The sequence below is a fragment of the Pseudorasbora parva genome, chromosome 5, assembly GCF_024679245.1.
Source record: "Pseudorasbora parva isolate DD20220531a chromosome 5, ASM2467924v1, whole genome shotgun sequence".
Taxonomy (NCBI): domain Eukaryota; kingdom Metazoa; phylum Chordata; class Actinopteri; order Cypriniformes; family Gobionidae; genus Pseudorasbora; species Pseudorasbora parva.
Genome location: NC_090176.1, coordinates 1,239,179 through 1,258,606, shown reverse-complemented (window position 1 = coordinate 1,258,606; position 19,428 = coordinate 1,239,179). Strand labels below are relative to the sequence as shown.

Genomic DNA, 19,428 nt, shown 5'->3' with positions numbered 1-19,428 from the left:
TTGAAAAAAATTACATTGCGATATTTTTTCCCCAACGATATATATTGCGATATTGATGGTCTTCAGGAAAACGCTCTAGTGTTGTGATTTCTCCTCGAGAGGCTGCACGAGCGTGAACAGCACGACCTTATTATCATCAGTTCAGTATATATTATCCACTATCGATCGCCACTTACACTAAACTAATGCACAAACATTCTTGCGTTTTGGTGATTCGCTAGTTATTTTTTGTTTTAATCCGGCTCTTGTCCGTCAGGCAAGTAAAATTCTCTTTCACTGTCCCTTCAAAACACCCACATGTCCCGGATAAGCGTTAATGTCGAGCCCTGCTTTGTATTCGTCGTAAAGAGCTTTGTGGTGTCGGTTTAAGTGATCTGTCAAATTGTTGGTGTTTTCTTGTTTTGTGGCCACAAGACACTCCATGCAAAGTACCTCTTTTTGGTCAACATCCTCCTTTATGTAGCAGAAATACTCCCAAAAAGATGATTTCTGGTACAAACCTTTTTTTCCTCTTCGGATCTTCTTCATCGCGCATTTTAGCAGTGAATGTTTGGCCGTGAGCGGTGAGCAGCGGCACAGCGAACCAATCTCTGTGCAGGCATGAGGAACGTGCATGTCACTCCAGCAGCAAACTCCGTGTGTTTACTGTAAGCTACCGTTCTCTTAATACACCACGGCTACGACCCTTCACACCGCATGTTCCGGCGACGTGACTATCGCACACGCGCACATCGCGATGCCGATGTTAAAACAAAATATCGTTCAGCCCTAGTCTGTACACACTCTTGTACTAGAGTGAGGAAGTGTATGAAGTCAGAACAATTTTTATGGAACACTCCAGCGTTTTTAGAAACAGGGCTTATTCAACTTATTTCCTACATTTAGACATGTTGGCAAATGCGCTTTTGTCTCAGTGCATGCATTGTTTTAGTTTGGCAGTTTCGCCGCTAGCTTGGCTTAGCATAATGAATGGAATTCTATGTTGCCAGCTAGCATGTCCCGAGGAAAAAAAAACAATTACTTCTTGTGACCAGCGTACTTCACAACGAGTTTAAATAGCGATGCAGATTAAGACTAGGCGATTTCCTAGGCAGATATTGCCTATATTATGGGAAAGCACAGGTGAAGCAGAGATATTACGCAACACCTTGTGATCGCTCAGCAGCCGGAGCCCGTGAGGATGAGAGCCATGGAGTGTCTGTGCTGTGTGTTGCGAGTACTGCAGGAAGGATCAACGGCATAAAATCCAAAATGAGTGATTTTTCCGGTTTTATTACTGGTACTATTTTATTAATATTCATTTGAAATATTACCCAAAATACCCGCCGAGCAAGTGTTTTAGTGCGTCAGATATAGAACACGCGATCAGTTTAACGTTGAGAATGTTGTCGTGCCGCTTCTCGCGCATCTAATATATCACACGTCCCTTTTTTAATAGCCTAATGTTTTTACAGTTGTGCTATTTTAAGGGGATATATAGCATTTTTAAATTAATGATATTTATAAACAGGCTTATTTAAAATAGGATTTATTTTTGTAAAATGCACAATAAATATCTACATTTCTTAGTTTAATTAATAATAAATAAAAAAACATGACTGTGCATAGTTTAGTGGGAGATTGTTGCCATCTATTGGAAAACAAACACTTCATCAGTGAACACTGACTGTAGGATCATCTGGTTGAAATGAGAAGTAGAGTTGAGTGTCATCAGCATAGCAGTGATAGGAGAAGCCGTGTTTCTGAATGACAGAACCTAATGATGACATGTAGATGGAGAAGAGAAGTGGTCCAAGGACTGAGCCCTGGGGAACCCCAGTAGCTAGATTATAAGACTTAGACACTACACCTCTCCATGACACCCTGTAGGACCTACCAGAGAGGTAAGACCTGAACCACTGGAGAGCAGATCCTGAGATCCCCGTCCTCTTAAGTGTTGACAGGAGGATCAGGTGGTTAACTGTGTCAAAAGCAGCAGACAGATCCAGCAGAATGAGCACTGAGGATTTGGAAGCTGCTTTTGCCAGTCTCAGTGCCTCAGTTACCGAGAGCAAGGCAGTCTCAGTCGAATGGCCGCTTTTGAAGCCGGATTGGTTGTTGTCTAGGAGGTTATCCCGTTCAACAAAACGTAGAGAGTTGATTGAACACAACTCGCTCAAGGGTCTTTGCAATGAAAGGCAGAAGGGATACCGGTCGGTAGTTTTCTAAAAGTGCTGGATTCAGAGAGGGTTTCTTAAGCAGTGGGGTTACCCGAGCCTGCTTAAATGCTGTGGGAAAGGTTCCCGTGTGAAGAGAAGTGTTGACAATGTGAGTGAGTGCAGGAGTGATTGAAGAAGATATGGCCTGAAGGAGGTGAGTGGCTATAGAATCAAGTGGACAGGTAGTAGGGTGATTGAAAAGGATGAGTTTAGAAATATCTGCCTCGGAGAGCGGAGAGAAGGATGGAAGCGTGTTCGTGTTAGTTGTTGAGATGTGCGTGTCCAAATTACATTACCAAAATATAACGGTACAAGTGTTTCCATAACTTAGACTGATAACGTGTAATGTTAGTGCTAAACCTTGATACAAGGGGCACCAAGTAAAATCTTGCCTAGGGCAGCAAATTGGTCGGGGCCGGCGCTGGTCAACACAACTAAAACAAACGATGATGTCAACAAAATCTGTGATTTATTTTAACGGATGTGAGAGATTGTACGTTTTGAACGCTTACATCTCCTAAATGCTAATTTTGTCATTGTTTTGGAACACCCCAGCTTATTCATAACCTTAAGGCTAACATAGTTTTGAAATTTTGATTTCAGGAGGCGTTTATATTAGTTCAAGGAGCAGTAGTTGCATTATTTCTCAGTGTAGATGACATTAAAACAGCTTGAACTTGAACATTGTGTGTGTGTGTGTGTGTGTGTGTGTGTGTGTGTGTGTGTGTGTGTGTGTGTGTGTGTGTGTGTGTGTGTGTGTGTGTGTGTGTGTGTGTGTGTGTGTGTGTGTCAGGTGGGCGTATCTGGAGGTCAGCACCAATGGCGCCTATAATGACTCTCTGCAGGCGTATTCGGCTGGATTCCTGGAGGGAAGTCTCACAAGACAGGTACATGTCTGATCCATATAAACAACAGGTGTGTGTAGTGCGTATGGAAAACCTCAGTCTGTGTTAGCCGTCTTCTGGCAGGGATTTGGCTCAGCTCATTCTCTAGGAAAGGCCTGTAGATGACTGCATGATGTGTGTTGTGTTCTCAAGTGATTTTTAAAAAGGGACACAATGAAAAGTAGCCTTGCAAGTAATGATAATACAGAGTCTCCCACTTTCATATAGTCAGTTCAAGTTCAAGTTTTGTTTATTAATAAAGCGCTTATAAAACAGCCACACGACTGACCAAAGTGCTGTACACAGGATCAGATTTTAAAAAGTATAAAACGATAAACAGCTAAAACACAATAAAACTGAGTCAGACCCCAGTTTAAGCAAACTCGATGAAAATAAAGAAGAAACCACAAAGAACAAGGTAGAGACATTAAACAAATAACTGTAAAGAAGAATTAATTATAGGCTAAGGAAACAAGTGCGTTTTGAGGAGCCTTAAAAGTGGTCAGGGAAGGGACTAACATAATTTCTGGAGGCAAATTGTTCCACAAACGAGGTCCAGCCACAGAAAATGCTCTATCCACACGGCATTTGAGGATGAATGTGGGACTAAAAGAAGGCTCTGGTGTCTGGATCTCAAACTTCTGGAAGGATATGGCGGTTGCAGCAATTCAGATAAATGGGGGCTAAATCGGGATATTTTAAAAAAAAGGAGGATTTTAAAATCGATTCTGAATTTAATCGGGAGCCAGGGTCCTTAAAATTGAAGTGATGTGGGCACTTTTGTAACTATTATGAAGGAATAGCAGCAGCGTTCTGGACTAGTTTAATACGAGCAATTTGGGACATAGAAAGACAGCATTAGAGTGAACTGCAGGAGTCTTAACGTGAGGTAATGAAAGCATGAACCGCCATCTGTAGGGTTTTGGGATTTAGGATAGGTTTGATTTTAGACAGCAGGCGAAGATGGTGAAAACTAGATCCGTTAACAGACGAGATGTTTGTCAAATTTTAAAGACGAATTCTAGTCAGTCGAGTGTCTAAAGAAGACTATGAGTGTAAAGTGTAACGCGATATAGTGAAGGTGTTTGACGGCCCTGTCCAATGCCTCAGCTCATCTACCAGCACTGGATGAACACACTGATGGGTTACTGCGGGCCGTTCTCTCAGGACATCAGCTACTGTCAGAGGCTCACAGACTACATCAGCACCAACCTTCAGTGGATCCTACAGCAGACGGAGACACACCCCGACTGCCCGTACTGGCATCAGGTGCGCCAACACACCTCACCTTCATTAGGCCCCCACTGACCTTCATTAGGCCCCCACTGACCTTCATTAGGCCTCCACTGACCTTCATTAGGCCTCCACTGACCTTCATTAGGCCCCCACTGACCTTCATTAGGCCCCCACTGACCTTCATTAGGCCTCCACTGACCTTCATTAGGCCCCCACTGACTTTCATTAGGCCCCCACTGACCTTCATTAGGCCTCCACTGACCTTCATTAGGCCTCCACTGACCTTCATTAGGCCTCCACTGACCTTCATTAGGCCTCCGGTCCACTGACCTTCATTAGGCCTCCACTGACCTTCATTAGGCCTCCACTGACCTTCATTAGGCCTCCTCTGACCTACATTAGGCCTCCACTGACCTTCATTAGGCCTCCTCTGACCTACATTAGGCCTCCTCTGACCTACATTAGGCCTCCACTGACCTTCATTAGGCCTCCACTGACCTTCATTAGGCCTCCACTGACCTTCATTAGGCCTCCACTGACCTTCATTAGGCCTCCACTGACCTTCATTAGGCCTCCACTGACCTTCATTAGGCCTCCTCTGACCTACATTAGGCCTCCACTGACCTTCATTAGGCCTCCACTGACCTTCATTAGGCCTCCACTGACCTTCATTAGGCCTCCACTGACCTCCATTAGGCCTCCACTGACCTCCATTAGGCTTCCACTGACCTCCATTAGGCCTCCACTGACCTCCATTAGGCCTCCAGTGACCTCCATTAGGCCTCCACTGACCTCCATTTGGCCTCCACTGACCTCCATTAGGCCTCCACTGACCTCCATTTGGCCTCCACTGACCTCCATTAGGCCTCCACTCCACTGACCTTCATTAGGTCTCCACTCCACTGACCTTCATTAGGCCTCCACTGACCTTCATTAGGCCTCCACTGACCTTCATTAGGCCTCCACTGACCTTCATTAGGCCTCCACTGACCTTCATTAGACCTCCACTGACCTTCATTTGGCCTCCACTGACCTTCATTAGGCCTCCACTCCACTGACCTTCATTAGGCCTCCACTGACCTTCATTAGGCCTCCACTGACCTTCATTAGGCCTCCGGTCCACTGACCTTCATTAGGCCTCCACTGACCTTCATTAGGCCTCCACTGACCTTTATTAGGCCTCCACTGACCTCCATTTAGCCTCCACTGACCTCCATTAGGCCTCCACTGACCTTCATTAGGCCTCCACTGACCTTCATTAGGCCTCCACTCCACTGCGCCGCAGAATGTCTATTTGTGTCTTTGCATTGACTTAACATGTGACTTAACTTACGCTTTATTCACGTCTGGTGTGAATGCACCTTAAGTCTACAGGACTGTTCACTTAGTGTTGTTTTTCTCTTGTGGTTTATTGCATGTTCTGTGCCTGTTCTCTTTCAGGTCCATCTGTCTTTACTGCAACTGCAGGGTTTGGAGGACGGGTACAGTGGGCAGGTTAAATTTCCGTCAGGAAGCCTTTCCATCAACCCTCTTGGCTTCCTGTGAGTAAAACCATGCTTTATTCATTAGTCCATGTACAAAATGTCATGTTATTAGGGGTTTAAGCGCACAGCGCTAAAACTCTGTAATTGTTCAATTTTCCAAGGATTAGCATTCTCCCATAAAAATAATCGAGCAGACCAAACCATAAAGTCATAGAGACTTGAAACTTTGAGGGCTGGTAGTACTCGCACCAGCTACAACGACACCAAAGGCCTGATTGGGACGCTAGAGCGCTCAAAAGTATGAAATGGCTCATAACTCCTAAAATCCTGCCTCGGGTTTCTCGTCATTCTGGAAAATTGGATTTTTTGAAAAAATGACTTTTGTGAACTAGTCCTAGGTTTTGGCCCGACTGGAACCAAACAAGTGCAGCAAGATTCTCTGATTATCAATAGTTATCAAAAAAGTTACATTTTGCTTCACAGTCCCTAAGGAAGCGTTCGAAGTCGGAGGAATCACTTTTACGAAAATGGCTATAACTCACGTTTGTTCTGTGGTCGTGTGAAAAAGGAGTCAGCGACTGGCCACTTGGTGGCGCTATAATAAACAAAAAACATGAAAATGGCTATAACTCATGTTTGTTCTGTGGTCTCGTGAAAAGGGCTTGCAGCTTTAATTATTATTATTATTATTGCATGTGCGTTATTCCTTTCTGTGTTACTGCTCAGCCTTTTCCAGATGGGAGGAGACCTGGAGGACCTGGAGGCTGCGCTCAACAAATCCAGCCAGTCTCGGACCGTCGGATCGGGCTCCTGCTCCGCTCTGATCAAACTCCTTCCTGGAGGAAAGGACCTGCTGGTGTCACATGACACGTGGAACACCTATCAGTCAATGCTGCGGATAATGAAGAGATACAGCTTGGCTTACCACACCTCTTCCACAGGTACGAGCGCCAGAACGTCTCCGCTTCACAAATACGAGTGCGTCCTCTATAATAATGCATGCGTCGCTGTTCCTGCAGGAAAGGAGACGATTCCCGGGAAAATTCAGGTGTTCTCCTCCTATCCTGGCAGTATTTTCTCAGGCGATGACTTTTATTTGCTCAGCAGTGGTTTGGTGAGTCTTTTTCAATCCTGGTTGGGACCGTTATCATGTTGGTTGGAGCAATGTTAATGTGTTTAAGTCGTTTTTCTTCAGGTCACTTTGGAAACCACGATTGGCAACAGTAACCCTGACCTGTGGAAGTTCGTGCAGCCCCGCGGCGCGGTCATGGAGTGGCTGAGGAACATCGTGGCCAATCGGCTGGCTGAAAGCGGTCAGGCGTGGACGGACATCTTCAGAAAGCACAACAGCGGAACGTAAGCCAACCTTAACTGGCAACAGTGTTACCATAAATAAATATATAATATATAATTATATACTATATAATTACCTTAACTGGCACCGTCCCACAGGCCGGATGCTTGCCGCTCTTTTTTTTTTTTTTTATGGACTTTTTCCGGTATCCTATATTATAGTAATCATCAATCAATCAACTTTATTTATATAGCGCTTTTACAATGACGATTGTTTCAAAGCAGCTTCACAGTGTCAAACAGGGTAATATTGCGACAGAATTAGATTTTATTTGAATACTTTATAGAATTAAATATGACCTAATTAATACATTTTATTTGTATATTTAGTTGAATAACTTATCATAATTTTAGTGTCCCCAACTGAGCAAGCCGAGACAAAGGCGACATTAAAGGGGCGGTGAAACACTCAGTTTCAGTCAATCTCATGTCAATCTTGAGTACCTATAGAGTAGTATTGCATCCTTCATATCTCCGAAAAATCTTTAGTTTTATCATATTTATAAAAGAAATATGGGCTGTACCGAGTCTTTCCGGAAAAAACGAGCGGCTGGAGGCGTATCGTGTGGGCGGAGCTAAAGAATGACAAGCGCGCAAAGCGGTGACGTCCTCAAGCGTGGAGAAACCCATCTATCTCAGCTAATACAGATAATGATCCACAATCAAATCCGGAGGCTGAAATAAATTGAACAGGAGAAACGGCAGCAGCAGGATGTCCGTCTCTGTGGGATGTACTGTATTTAGGGGCCTTTGTGTGCAGTTTATGAGGACATGATTCGGTTTATGGACTATTGTATGTGACTAGACCTTAGAGGTAGCAAGCAAAACGGTTTTGCACGTCAGAGTCAGAATAGTGTAACGTTATACAGAACAACAATGGAGTAACCGTTAGCGCATTTGAATGACGAAGCACGCGATCGTATCGTTTACTGATGTTTACTCATGCGACGGTAGCCAATAGCAGACACATTTGAAGTTGATTTACTCACCGGCATCTTCCAAAGCAGGACCGCTCTGTCAGAAACACACTTCTTTGGTATGATTTGGTGAAGTCCTGTGACAGCAGTGACCGTGGAATCCACTTTGCGACGCGACTGAAGCGATGCCTTGAAGCTTCCCGTCATTTCTGCGTTCAAATCGGTTCAAATGCAGCGCTGCCTTCCCGAATGCTGTGCTGAAGCGTTGAAGTCGCTCGACGTCACCCATAGGAATAAAGTGGAGCGCGGCGCGACATAAGTGTTCACGGACGACTGGATCTGCACCTGAGAGACTGTTTACGGCGTGCATTTCCTCTCTCCCTCTAGTCACGCGCGCACGCACCCTACCGGGAGAAGAGCCCGTACGGCCCATACAAGGACCTTCCGATCTATTTAACGTCAAGCCGACCCATACTCGAAAAAAACTGTCCGAAACTTGTGAGAAACCGGAAGGAGTATTTTTAACACAGAAATACTCCATCAAACGTCCAACATTAGTTTTTGAAACGTTGTCTATGTTTAGGATGGGAATCCAAGTCTTTAAAGGTGTAAAAAGCTCAGTATGCATGAAACAGCATTTCACCCCCCCTTTAATCATCATAAATTGCTGTCGTTCAAAAGCTTACGAACTCAAAATTCATCCTGTGAAAACCATTAGAAATCGGACGTTGCGTTACCGTGGAAATGGTACTCGAATTTCTTCTAGCAGACTCCTCCCCCTAGTGGGCGAGGTCATGTTTCATATTATAAAATTTATTTAAACTACTTTATAATCAAAATCTTTTCTAATCTTGACACATTTCTTCGGAAAGGTCAGAGACTCAAGGTTCCATATTTGGTGACTGTTTTGTGATGGAAGTGATATTTGGACTGAAATCTACCGGGAAATGCAAAAAAAAAAAACAGCCGATAGAATGTGGACGCCACCCGGTGGCTGTTTTTGGTACAGCGCCAAAACAAAATCTCATGGGGACTTCAATTTTTGTGATATCAACTTCAAATTTGGAACACAACTTGGTTAGACATATGGCTTTGATTTTATTAAGTTTATTAACTATATTTTAATTTTAGAGTAGTTTTGTAAAAATATATATTTTATATTAAATAAAAATATTTAGTACAGTATTTTTAATTTACAGTTAATTTAAACTTCTATAACTTTTTCATACGTTCAGATTTTGAATTGCTAAATAATCTGCGGAGTGTTTCCTTTAAAACAAGACCAAACTTACGTTTATATTCCAATGCGTTCTTGAATTATAACTATTTAAGTTTGGATAGTGCATTTAATGTCTAAAACTCAGTCGTGATGATCTTCTTGGCCAGGTACAACAACCAGTGGATGGTGGTCGACTACAAGCTCTTCGTCCCGGGCCAGGAACAGGCAAAACCAGGGCTTTTCACGGTTCTGGAGCAGATCCCGTAAGTCTGCTTGCTTTGGCTCTCTTAAAGGGACAGTGCTGGGGTAAATTAGGTCAATGTTTTATAACCACTATACAATTAAGACAGAACGTCTGAAAATACAGCAAGCATTCATACACTGGCAGCCAAAAGATTGGAATAATTAAGATTACCGTATGTAATATTTTTTAAACATTTATGTAATTTTATTTAAATCATCATTTCACTGTGACACTGAACACGCTACTATATATTCATAGCCAATTCTAGTCAGATTAGTCTGATGCTCATTGGGCTGTGATTATGGGGCGTGTTTCAACCCAACCAGAAAAGCCCTCGATTGGACAGACCGACAACCAATCAGAGCAGAGTGACGCATAACGTTAGTGGTCAAATGTCAACAGAACTCAACTGCACTGTGTTGCCAAGTCTGCGGTTTTCCCGCCTGTTGTTTACCATGTCCATGGGTTGAAGCGACCTCAATTATGGGATATAGGCCAAATTTTGAGGTAACCGCTGGAATAAACGATCTTTGCCGGTGTTGTAGAAACAGAAGTCAAGTCCAGCCCGAACCCGAGCTCAAATGTTGTGGGCGGGGCTGAGTTTGGCTACGGGCGGGGCTACATTTAACCGGGGGCGGGGCTGAGTTTGACTGGGGGCAGGGCTGAGTTCGGCTAGGGGCGGGGCTTAGTTCAGCTGGGGGCGGAGTTGAGTTTGTCTGGGGGGCGGGCCTTAGTTCGACTGGGGGCGGGGCTGAGTTCTGCTGGGGGCGGGCCTTAGTTCGGCTGGGGGCGGGCCTTAGTTCGGCTGGGGGTGGGGCTGAGTTCGGCTGGCCTCCAGGCTACTATATTCACAGAGAGAACAGCTGATTTACATCGGAGGAATATTTCACTGCTTTACTGGATTTATGATCTGATAATATATCTGAAAGAGTCTCTTCTCCTCATTTAAGACAATTGAATGATTTCAAACTTTTGACTGCCTGTGTAACTCAAACGAGAGATGCCTATACATTGATCTGTATTACAGCAGTAGATGTGGCAGATGAAAACATGTCTTCTGTCTGTTTCCTCCAGTGGGATGATCGTATCGGCAGACCGAACAGAAGAGCTGTTTAAGACTGGATACTGGGCCAGCTACAACATCCCGTGAGTAACGAGTCTCGCTGTGTGTGTGTGTGTGTGTGTGTGTGTGTGTGTGTGATGGGTAGGTTTAGGGGCAGGGGCAGTGTAAGGGGATAGAAAATACGGTTTGTACAGTATAAAATCCATTACGTCTATGGCATGTCCCCACAATTTACAAAAACAAACGTGTGTGTAAGGGTGTTCACACATGGGTCTGAGCGTGGTTGCCTTGATCTTTGCCTATATGTGAACTAGGGATGCCACAATACTCAATATTATATTAAACCGTTCGGTTCGATGGTTAGTGTGTTCACGCGCTGGTGAATTGCGTTTTTTTACGGTTTTGCATTTAATTAATTATTTCTATTTCTCTCCTTTTTAAATATTTCTCTCAGTTTATTTCGGCTCTGTTTGAGTGTGCCTGTGAGTCTACTCGCTGATATGAGCAAATATCCAATCATATGCACTAACGTTAGGGGTGTTAGCCGATGTTTAAAGCCTTGCCGGCTAAACATTTCATTTGCGTGCTATGCACTGTTTTGCATTGAGCGCGCACTAAACGTCTGTCAAACACACGTTTTTACTGGACAGTCTTACTGCGCTAACACTGTCAAACACACACACGGTTAACACATATAAACGCAGTCGGTTATGTCTAAAGGGAGTAAAATCATGTCTATATATGAGATGTGAGCAGGTCTTCAATTGACAGCAGTGCAGCCTATAGTGAACACGTGTCCTTAAAGGGACAGTTCACCTCTAATGTGATGTTAATAAAAATAAAAACACCTTACAGTAGCGTTTAGTCAATGTTGTATTTTGAAGGATATGTAGTTTTAATTTTAGCCTACATTTATTCATTCACTTTCATACTCAAATGCTACTGTACATCTCCCAGCTGACAGTGTGGATCTTTATATATATATATTTATTTTATATTATCCAATACACTAGGAATGTGTACAAGGGTTTTTTAAGTAAAGTTTTAAGTTTAAGTAAGGGTTTTCAAGTCTTTTAAGTGAAATGAAGAAAGAGTATTGCAATAAAAACATTTCTCCTTAACCCTTTTCTGTTCCGGTCGCCTAAGAATAGAATACTAAAAAACCGAACCGTGAACCGTGGTCAAACACCGAGGTGTGTGTTGAACCGTGGACTGACTGTATTGTTGCATCCCTAATGTGAACACAGTGAACTCTCCAAAACGATCTCAGACCCCTTTAAAGTGCCTTGGGTTGTTTTCATCGTATGGTGCGGTTTGCTAAAAACACGCAGTCTGAACACACACCGCTCTGGGCTTACTTGACACACGGATGAACAATCATACATTCCTTTACAGAATTAAATTAGAGCAGAATATACCTTTCTAAATTCAGAATCAAGTCACAAGGTGCAGAGCAAGTGTGTGCAAAATACCTAAAGAAAACTCAAAACACAAGCCACAAATAGTTCAGTTGGGTAACCCTGAGTGATCAATGAATAAAATACAAATAAAGAAATTATTAAAATAGCGAAAGTATAGTCCGAATTTTCAACTTTTAACTGCAAAGACGATTATAAACACTAAACACTGAACATGTCCTCAGCATGGCATCAGAACGGCTGACAAAGGGCCGGCGAGATTGAGTTTGGAGCCCCCCATTTATTATAGTTTAATAAATACTTAAATTAAGTATTTATTAAACTATATATTGTTACGTCCCAGCCTTCGTCTAAGGGTTTATGGAGGGAGTAACAAAAGAATTATTAGAAATTACAAATAATTGAATTAATAAATAAACGTTGAGGAGTCTCCTCGTCCACTATCCCAGATCTTTTCCTCTTATTACACTTGAGGTTTCTTGTAAAAAGGTTCCCCAAGCTTTTTACTACCACTAATACAAAAGATTAGAACAAGAATCTAGTTAACCAGTGTTTTATTAAAGGGGTTAACATAAATCCAATATCAACATAAAGAACAAAAACAAACAACAGACTTAAATAACCAAATCATCAGGAGAGGGCAAGGCCAAAATAACAAACAAAACAATCTCTTACTAAAGGGTATTAAGTAAACTAAATTCCCTATCAAAAGAAAGTTAAAAAAAGAACAATACTCTTACCTCTCTCCCTAACTAAATATAAACAGGAGAAAACTTAGGAGTGGGTAAACCCAAATTAATTGGCGCCCACCTCCCTACACGGTTATACAACTTCTGATCTCACACCAAGTCGAAGTGGCCATATCTTTGTGTTCACTCCACAGAGTCACAATACACACATCACAAGTCACAATTTGCTAAATAGCAACTAAAGCCACTTTGCGTCTGGGTTAGTGGAAAAGGGACTCCTCCTGAGCCTTGTCTCACTGCTGCTTATATCCACCACGGTCCAGCTAATTAGGATCAGCTGCGGGTCGTTTGGAGTGCTGCATGACACAGAGATAGAGAGAGAGAACAATAGGGAGGGGAGAATTCATCATCACACCATTCAACACATAATTACGTCACAGGTCGTAACAATATATATAGATTCTGTGGCAGAATCAATCTTCCAAAGATGAGCGGTTGATAGCAATAACTGCTGGGAAATGTTAAGAAGAAGTTAAGCTGGAGAAGAGGTTGTGAAAGCAGAGAGTGGCTCTTTCAGCTGAGTTTACCACATCTCTGTGAAGATTTCATCCTCATGACGTCAGTGATCGCACTCTTCTGTCTGCTGACGGATGAAGAGAAACGAAACCGCTCATCATCAGTGTAAGGCTGGAAAAAGCTAGTAGATGCTGGAAATGTCTAATCGCTCTGAGAAAACAAAGGAAATTAGCATCTGAACTCATTCATACAGTTAGAGTCTCTGTCCGAGACGACATCACACTGAGTGAACCATCTATGAATGACTCTAATTTACATGCCTTTCCTCTCACATGAAACTCCCCCAAACTACTGCTCCCCCAAACTTGAGATCACTTGTTAGAATGTCAATCCTCACGATACAGTATTATATGTGTTTGATATCATTTGAAATGTCTCAGTGCGACTGGTACAAATATCTCTACTCCACAGAAGTAAACTAGAACATCATAAATGTTTTAAGAGTTTAAAGATAGTTCCTTGGTGTATGGTGGGTGTGGCTTTCAGCCATTTGGCCTCTCTTCTAATCAAGTCTATAGGACCTGATCAATGCAAATTCCTATTGTGAACTGGTGTTTCCATTTGAAAGAGTTTCAAATGGTTCTGGGTATTTAAGGAAATGCTGCAAAAAGCTCAGGGCTCGATACTGTACTCAGGTCAGCCCGTAATGCTGGACGTTTTAACCCATGCAGCATTATGTAACCTTGATAAGTCAGGTATACATCTCATTCTTTACTTCAGAGTATTTGATGTGAAGTATACCTTTGAATTGATTATGTAATTGGCATTATACATTTACCTGACTGTTAATAAATTTATTGTTATACTTTGATTGATTCTTTCTGACTTGCTCTGGAATTATTCAGGTTACGAACTGACATAATTTCAACAAAGGGTTAAACGGAATAATTAAATGTGTAGTTAAACTATTAAAGAATGACCAAATATCCAATTGGCATTCTAACCCAAATTCTAAATTATCATTAAATGGAGTCAGATAACGAGGAATTGGAATAAATCCCCTTTGCCCCGCTGAAAAGACGAACGCGCAGCGACCTTCACCCGCCGATCGTTAGCCTCCATTGGGACGATTTGGGCGGCCTTACATCAGTTAATAAAACATCAGTTAATGCATTCATTAAAGCAGCCCTCGTGGCTGGTCCGGACAAGCGCTCTGATTTACGGCTTTAATCGCGTGTCCATCTGGCTAGGACAGTGTTAGCTGCTCATATCTGCAGTCATGTGTCTTCAGATTGAGGGAAGGAAACCCAGAGAGGCCAGGACTGAGATTCGTCTTAGTTAAGGGAATAACATAGTTATATATGAAAAAGCGGTGGAGTATCCTTTTAAGGGAAAGCTCTGTTTGGGGGATTTAATCTCTGTGCATCTGGCAACCACAAGCATGACTGCTAGTGGAGGCTCGTTAGCAACGCAAGATAACGCAAACCCCAAAGAAAAAACACGCTTTAGGATTAATAACCAGCGGGCCAATATCATGACGTTATGGCGATTAAAATATGATTAATCGTGCAGCCCTACTGGAGATGTACAGCCCATTCCTCTCCGGTCCGTCAGCAGCTGCTGCTATTAAAGCGGCGGCTCTGTGTTGTTTTTCTAGGCTTGGTTGTGTTTATGGTGCACAGTATAACATTTTAAACGCTGTATTTTTCTTCTATCCTCCCTTTATTCCACACCGCTGTCTGTCCTTTGAACGGCTCGTTTGCTTCCTGCTTCTATGAAGCCCCTCCCTCTGAAAAACACAATGGCCTTAGATTGGGCGGCAGTGGCTCAGTGGTTCATGTAGGTTGTCTACAAACTGGAAGGTTGGTGGTTCGATCCCCGGTTCCACCTGACCAAGTGTCGAAGTGTCCATGAGCAAGACACCTAACCCCAGCTGCTCCCGACGAGCTGGATGAGCCTTACATGGCTGACTTCGCCGTCGGTGTGTGAATGAGAGAGTGAATGGGTGAATGTGAGGCGAGATGTAAAGCGCTTTGGATGGCCATAGGGTCTGTTAAAAGCGCTATATAAATGCAGTCCATTTACCATTGGTCAGATGGCCAAATGTAGTTTCCTGTATTTTTATTGGCTGAAGCACAGGTTAAGGCCACGCCCCTTCCCATTACGGGCAGAAGTCACATCTGCGGAGACTAGCGAGGGTTCATGATGTCACTAACCCAGGAAGAAGCTCGTTGTAGTCCAAACCGGCCATTTTTGTAGTCGATAAACTGCCGTAACTTTAAAAGACAATATCTCCGTTTGCAGTGAACTTTCAGCGCTGTAACTTTGCAGAGACTGTTTATGCTCAAGCAGCGACATTACACACTAACTAAAGTTACACAAGTCAAATCACATACAGCCACACCTTTAATGTGTTTAACAGGTCCGTCAGAAGCTGTTTTTAATGTGTGTGTGTGTGTGTTTCAGGTACTTCGAGGAGGTGTTCAATGCGAGCGGCTGTCAGGAGCTGGTCCAGAAATACGGCTCGTGGTTCTCCTTCAGCGAGAGTCCCAGAGCTCAGATCTTCAGGAGGAACCAGACTCTGGTGACGGACATCGAGTCCATGCTGCGGCTGATGAGGTTCGGCCCGCTAAACGTGCTCCTCTGCACACACTGCAAACAATAATCACACTTTAGAAGATAATTTTTCTCACCCCATTGGGCCTGCTCTTCTCACTTAGTCATCGTGTCTTAGTTTTAGTCTAAATATCTAACAATTCTTAAATCAAGATGCATTTACTAGATCAGTAAAACGACAGAAGATATTTTTTCTTGTTTTGTTGAAAATAAAATCTAAATGAAGAGAGTTTTTGCTCAAAACAGGCAAAATGATCTGCCAATGGGGTGAGAAGAATAATCTTATTTCTGATTGAAATCTTGTTTCTTGTTTCCGTCCCAAACAGAAATCAGATTATTTCTCTCACCCCATTGGCAGATCATTTTGCCTGTTTCAAGCAAAAACTCTCTTCATTTAGATTTTTTTTTTAAGAAAACAAGGAAAAATATCTTATGCCATTTAACTTATATAGTAAATGCATCTCGATTTAACAATATTTAGATATTTGGACTGGAAACAAGACAAAAGGGAACACACATTCACTATTAACTATGACTTTAGCCTTTTGCTTATTAATAGTTAGTAAGGTAGTTTTTGTAGCGTTTAAGTTTAGGTATTGGGTCGGATTAAGGGATGTAGAATAAGCTCATGCAGAATAAGGCATTAATATGAGCTTTAGAAGAGCTAATAAACAGACAATATCACAGTAATATGCAGGATCATAAGACACTAGTTAATAGTTAATAACTGAACCTTACCAAAAAAAATACTAAATAAGAAGAGCATTGTTTGCAGTGTGTCCTCATCTGGCCCGTGTGTGTGTGTGTGTGTGTGTTCCGTCCTCATCTGGCCCGTGTGTGTGTGTGTGTGTGTTCCGTCCTCATCTGGCCCGTGTGTGTGTGTGTTCTGCAGGTATAATAACTATAAGGAAGACCCGTTGTCCCGCTGTGACGCCTGTGACCCGGCTCAGAATGGGGAGAATGCCATCTCGGCCCGATCCGACCTGAATCCTGCCAATGGCTCGTATCCGTTTGGAGCGCTGAAGCAGCGGCCGCACGGAGGAACGGACATGAAGGTCAGTATCAGTGCGCTAACATCCGGAGCGAAGCAACACTGAGGAAAAACATCATCTGGTTTCTGATTGAAATCCTGTTTCTTGTTTCCGTCCCAAACTGAAATAAGATTATTTCTCTCACCCCATTGGCAGATCATTTTGCCTGTTTTAAGCAAAAACTCTCTTCATTTTTATATTTCCCCAGAAAACAAGGAAAAAAATCTTGATTTAAGAATTTAGATATTTGGACTGGAAAAAAGACAAAAATACTAAATAAGAGTGTTTTATTTTTTTTTGCAGTGTGTGCCTATTTTACACTACCAGTTACATTTTTATTAACTCGCAAATGCAAACAAAATACAAACCCGATTCCCAAAAAAAGTTGGGACACTGCACAAATTGTGAATAAAAAAGAATGCAATCATTTACAAATCTCATAAACGTATATTTTATTCACTATAAAATATAGATAACAAATGAACGGCTGGAGGACACATTTGCAAATTATTAGGTCAATTGGCAACGTGATTGGGTATTAAAAGAGCCTCTTAGAGTGGCAGTGTCTCTCAGAAGGTAACTATTCTCGCCGCGTTGTAAAGCGATTGTCCAGCCGCTGTAGTGAGATGGGCTGTGTGTCGATGTGTTTAGGGCCTTTATGGGTCTTGTGAGTGGGAATGGACTGAAGGCCAATGGAGGCCTATCTGAAGCCTTTCTCAGCTTTACACTAAAATATCTTCATCTGTGTTCTGAAGATGAGCGAAGGTCTGACGGGTGTCCAACCACATGAGGGAGAGGAGTTAATGACTGAATCTTCATTTTTGGGTGAACTAACCCTTTAACAATGGTCACTTTCATAAAAATATTCTTATTTGTAGGTCTAAAATTCCACATATTGCACATTTATTGTCCAACAAATACTGTAGAGATATGTATATTACAGTCAGAATGATTGCGTTCCTATTCTGCAGCGCTCCGTCTGTTTGGCACTCATTCACATTAGCCTAGAGTTTAGCGGATATTAGGGCTGCACGTTTTCAAGTTTTTCATTAACCGTTAACCGAGGCCCTTAGCGGTTAATACTCGGTTAACCATAGTGTGCGTCAGGGTTATTTTTAGCTTATTAATTTGACGACCACCATCTCCGTAGTGAACGCGCCTATAGAGAGAAATGCACATCATGGATTACATAATCAGAGAGTAGCCTATTTCTTTTCGTTTTAAATTGTTAAAAGACATTTCAAGTTTCTTAAGATCTATTTCATGTCTGCGAGGCGTACGCTGAGTTTCGTTAAATTAGGATGAGATGCGCTCCAGTTCACGAGCAATGCGAGTGGCCGTGAGGGCGCCGTCATGATTAGGGCATGCAGTAAAATATGCAGCCGAGAACGATTCACAGCGTTTGACTCGCGCGGCGGAGCCTCTCCCGGCAGAGAGTTCAAGCATCTGTGGACTCGTCCCTTCAGCTCTGGCCATCTTGCTTTCAGTCCGCGATCAGCTTTTGTTGTTTTCTTCATTACAGTTAAAGTAACGTCTGCTTTTCTCTAGTCATTCACAAGTTTCTCACTTCAAACTTTCTTTCTTCTGATCCGTTATGCCCAGCGCGCGCGGCTCGCGCTCTGCTTCTGCCCTAATGCGACTTATAGTCCAGTGCGACGTGTGTTATTTTCCTCTTCATGACGCATATTTTATAAATATATCGATATATTGTACAAACTCGAAATACCGCCCAGCCCTAGGGTATTTCCATCACAGATATGGTCTTAAATTTCACATAAGGTGGTATTAAAAAGTCTTAAATTTAACTTATTCATATTTATAGACACCCTGATTCTACTTTAAGCAATGTCCAAAACTTACTTTTTGTGACTATTTGCCTCTTCATGACGGATTGGGTCGCTATGGATAAACAAATACATATTTTAAATGCGATATCCCACATTAAACTCTAATAAAGCTGCAGTTATGCGTCCCAGTCATGTGTTACATGTGTGTGTGTGTGTGTGTGTGTGTCCTGCAGATGACGAGCTTCGGCCTGTTCCAGCAGCTGGAGCTGTGGGCCGTCAGCGGTCCGACCTGGGATCAGACGCCGGTGTTCCAGTGGAGCCGCTCTCCCTATAGCGAGCTCCTTCATATGGGCCATCCGGACCTCTGGGCCTTCAGCCCCGTGCACGTCACATGGGACAATTGAGCTCAGGACGGGCCGCAAGATGACCAAATCAGGGACCGATCGGGCCTTTGAGGAGCAGAAGCTGGTACTTTGATTAAGAGGAGAGTGTCTTTGAAATGACAATAAATCAAGACTGTGATTGTTCTGTTGCCTCGTGAAGATGCGTTTCCTTCAGTTCTTCATCTTGGACGTGTGATTATTCCTCTGTTTTTATTGAAAGAATGCATGAGAAGCATTAGACCAAAAGTGTGTTTACAGATCCTCATAGGCGTAGGCTTGCTGTGGGGAGTGTTTTAGAAAGCTTTGGTCCCTCAGATGAATAATCGATCGGTGTGTTAGACAGATGATTGGCTTATTTATAGATGATTTATAAGGGAAATCTCTTCACAT

General features: G+C 42.7%; 1 protein-coding gene across 2 annotated transcripts in view; it reads left to right on the top strand.

The window, feature by feature from the left end:
* The window catches only part of plbd2 (phospholipase B domain containing 2), a 23,973-nt gene extending 4,545 nt beyond the window's left edge, over positions 1–19,428 (top strand). The window contains exons 2-12 of one of the 2 annotated variants that reach the window (XM_067442988.1): positions 2,992–3,085; positions 4,193–4,351; positions 5,759–5,859; positions 6,529–6,743; positions 6,822–6,916; positions 6,998–7,158; positions 9,459–9,554; positions 10,610–10,681; positions 15,688–15,840; positions 16,730–16,892; positions 18,889–19,426. In XM_067442988.1, the coding sequence (XP_067299089.1) occupies positions 2,992–3,085; positions 4,193–4,351; positions 5,759–5,859; positions 6,529–6,743; positions 6,822–6,916; positions 6,998–7,158; positions 9,459–9,554; positions 10,610–10,681; positions 15,688–15,840; positions 16,730–16,892; positions 18,889–19,059 (1,480 nt within the window). In that variant the 3' untranslated portion in view covers positions 19,060–19,426. Of the gene's footprint in view, positions 1–2,991; positions 3,086–4,192; positions 4,352–5,758; positions 5,860–6,528; positions 6,917–6,997; positions 7,159–9,458; positions 9,555–10,609; positions 10,682–15,687; positions 15,841–16,729; positions 16,893–18,888 lie in introns of both variants that reach the window. The other variant, XM_067442987.1, reaches the window with a different exon arrangement.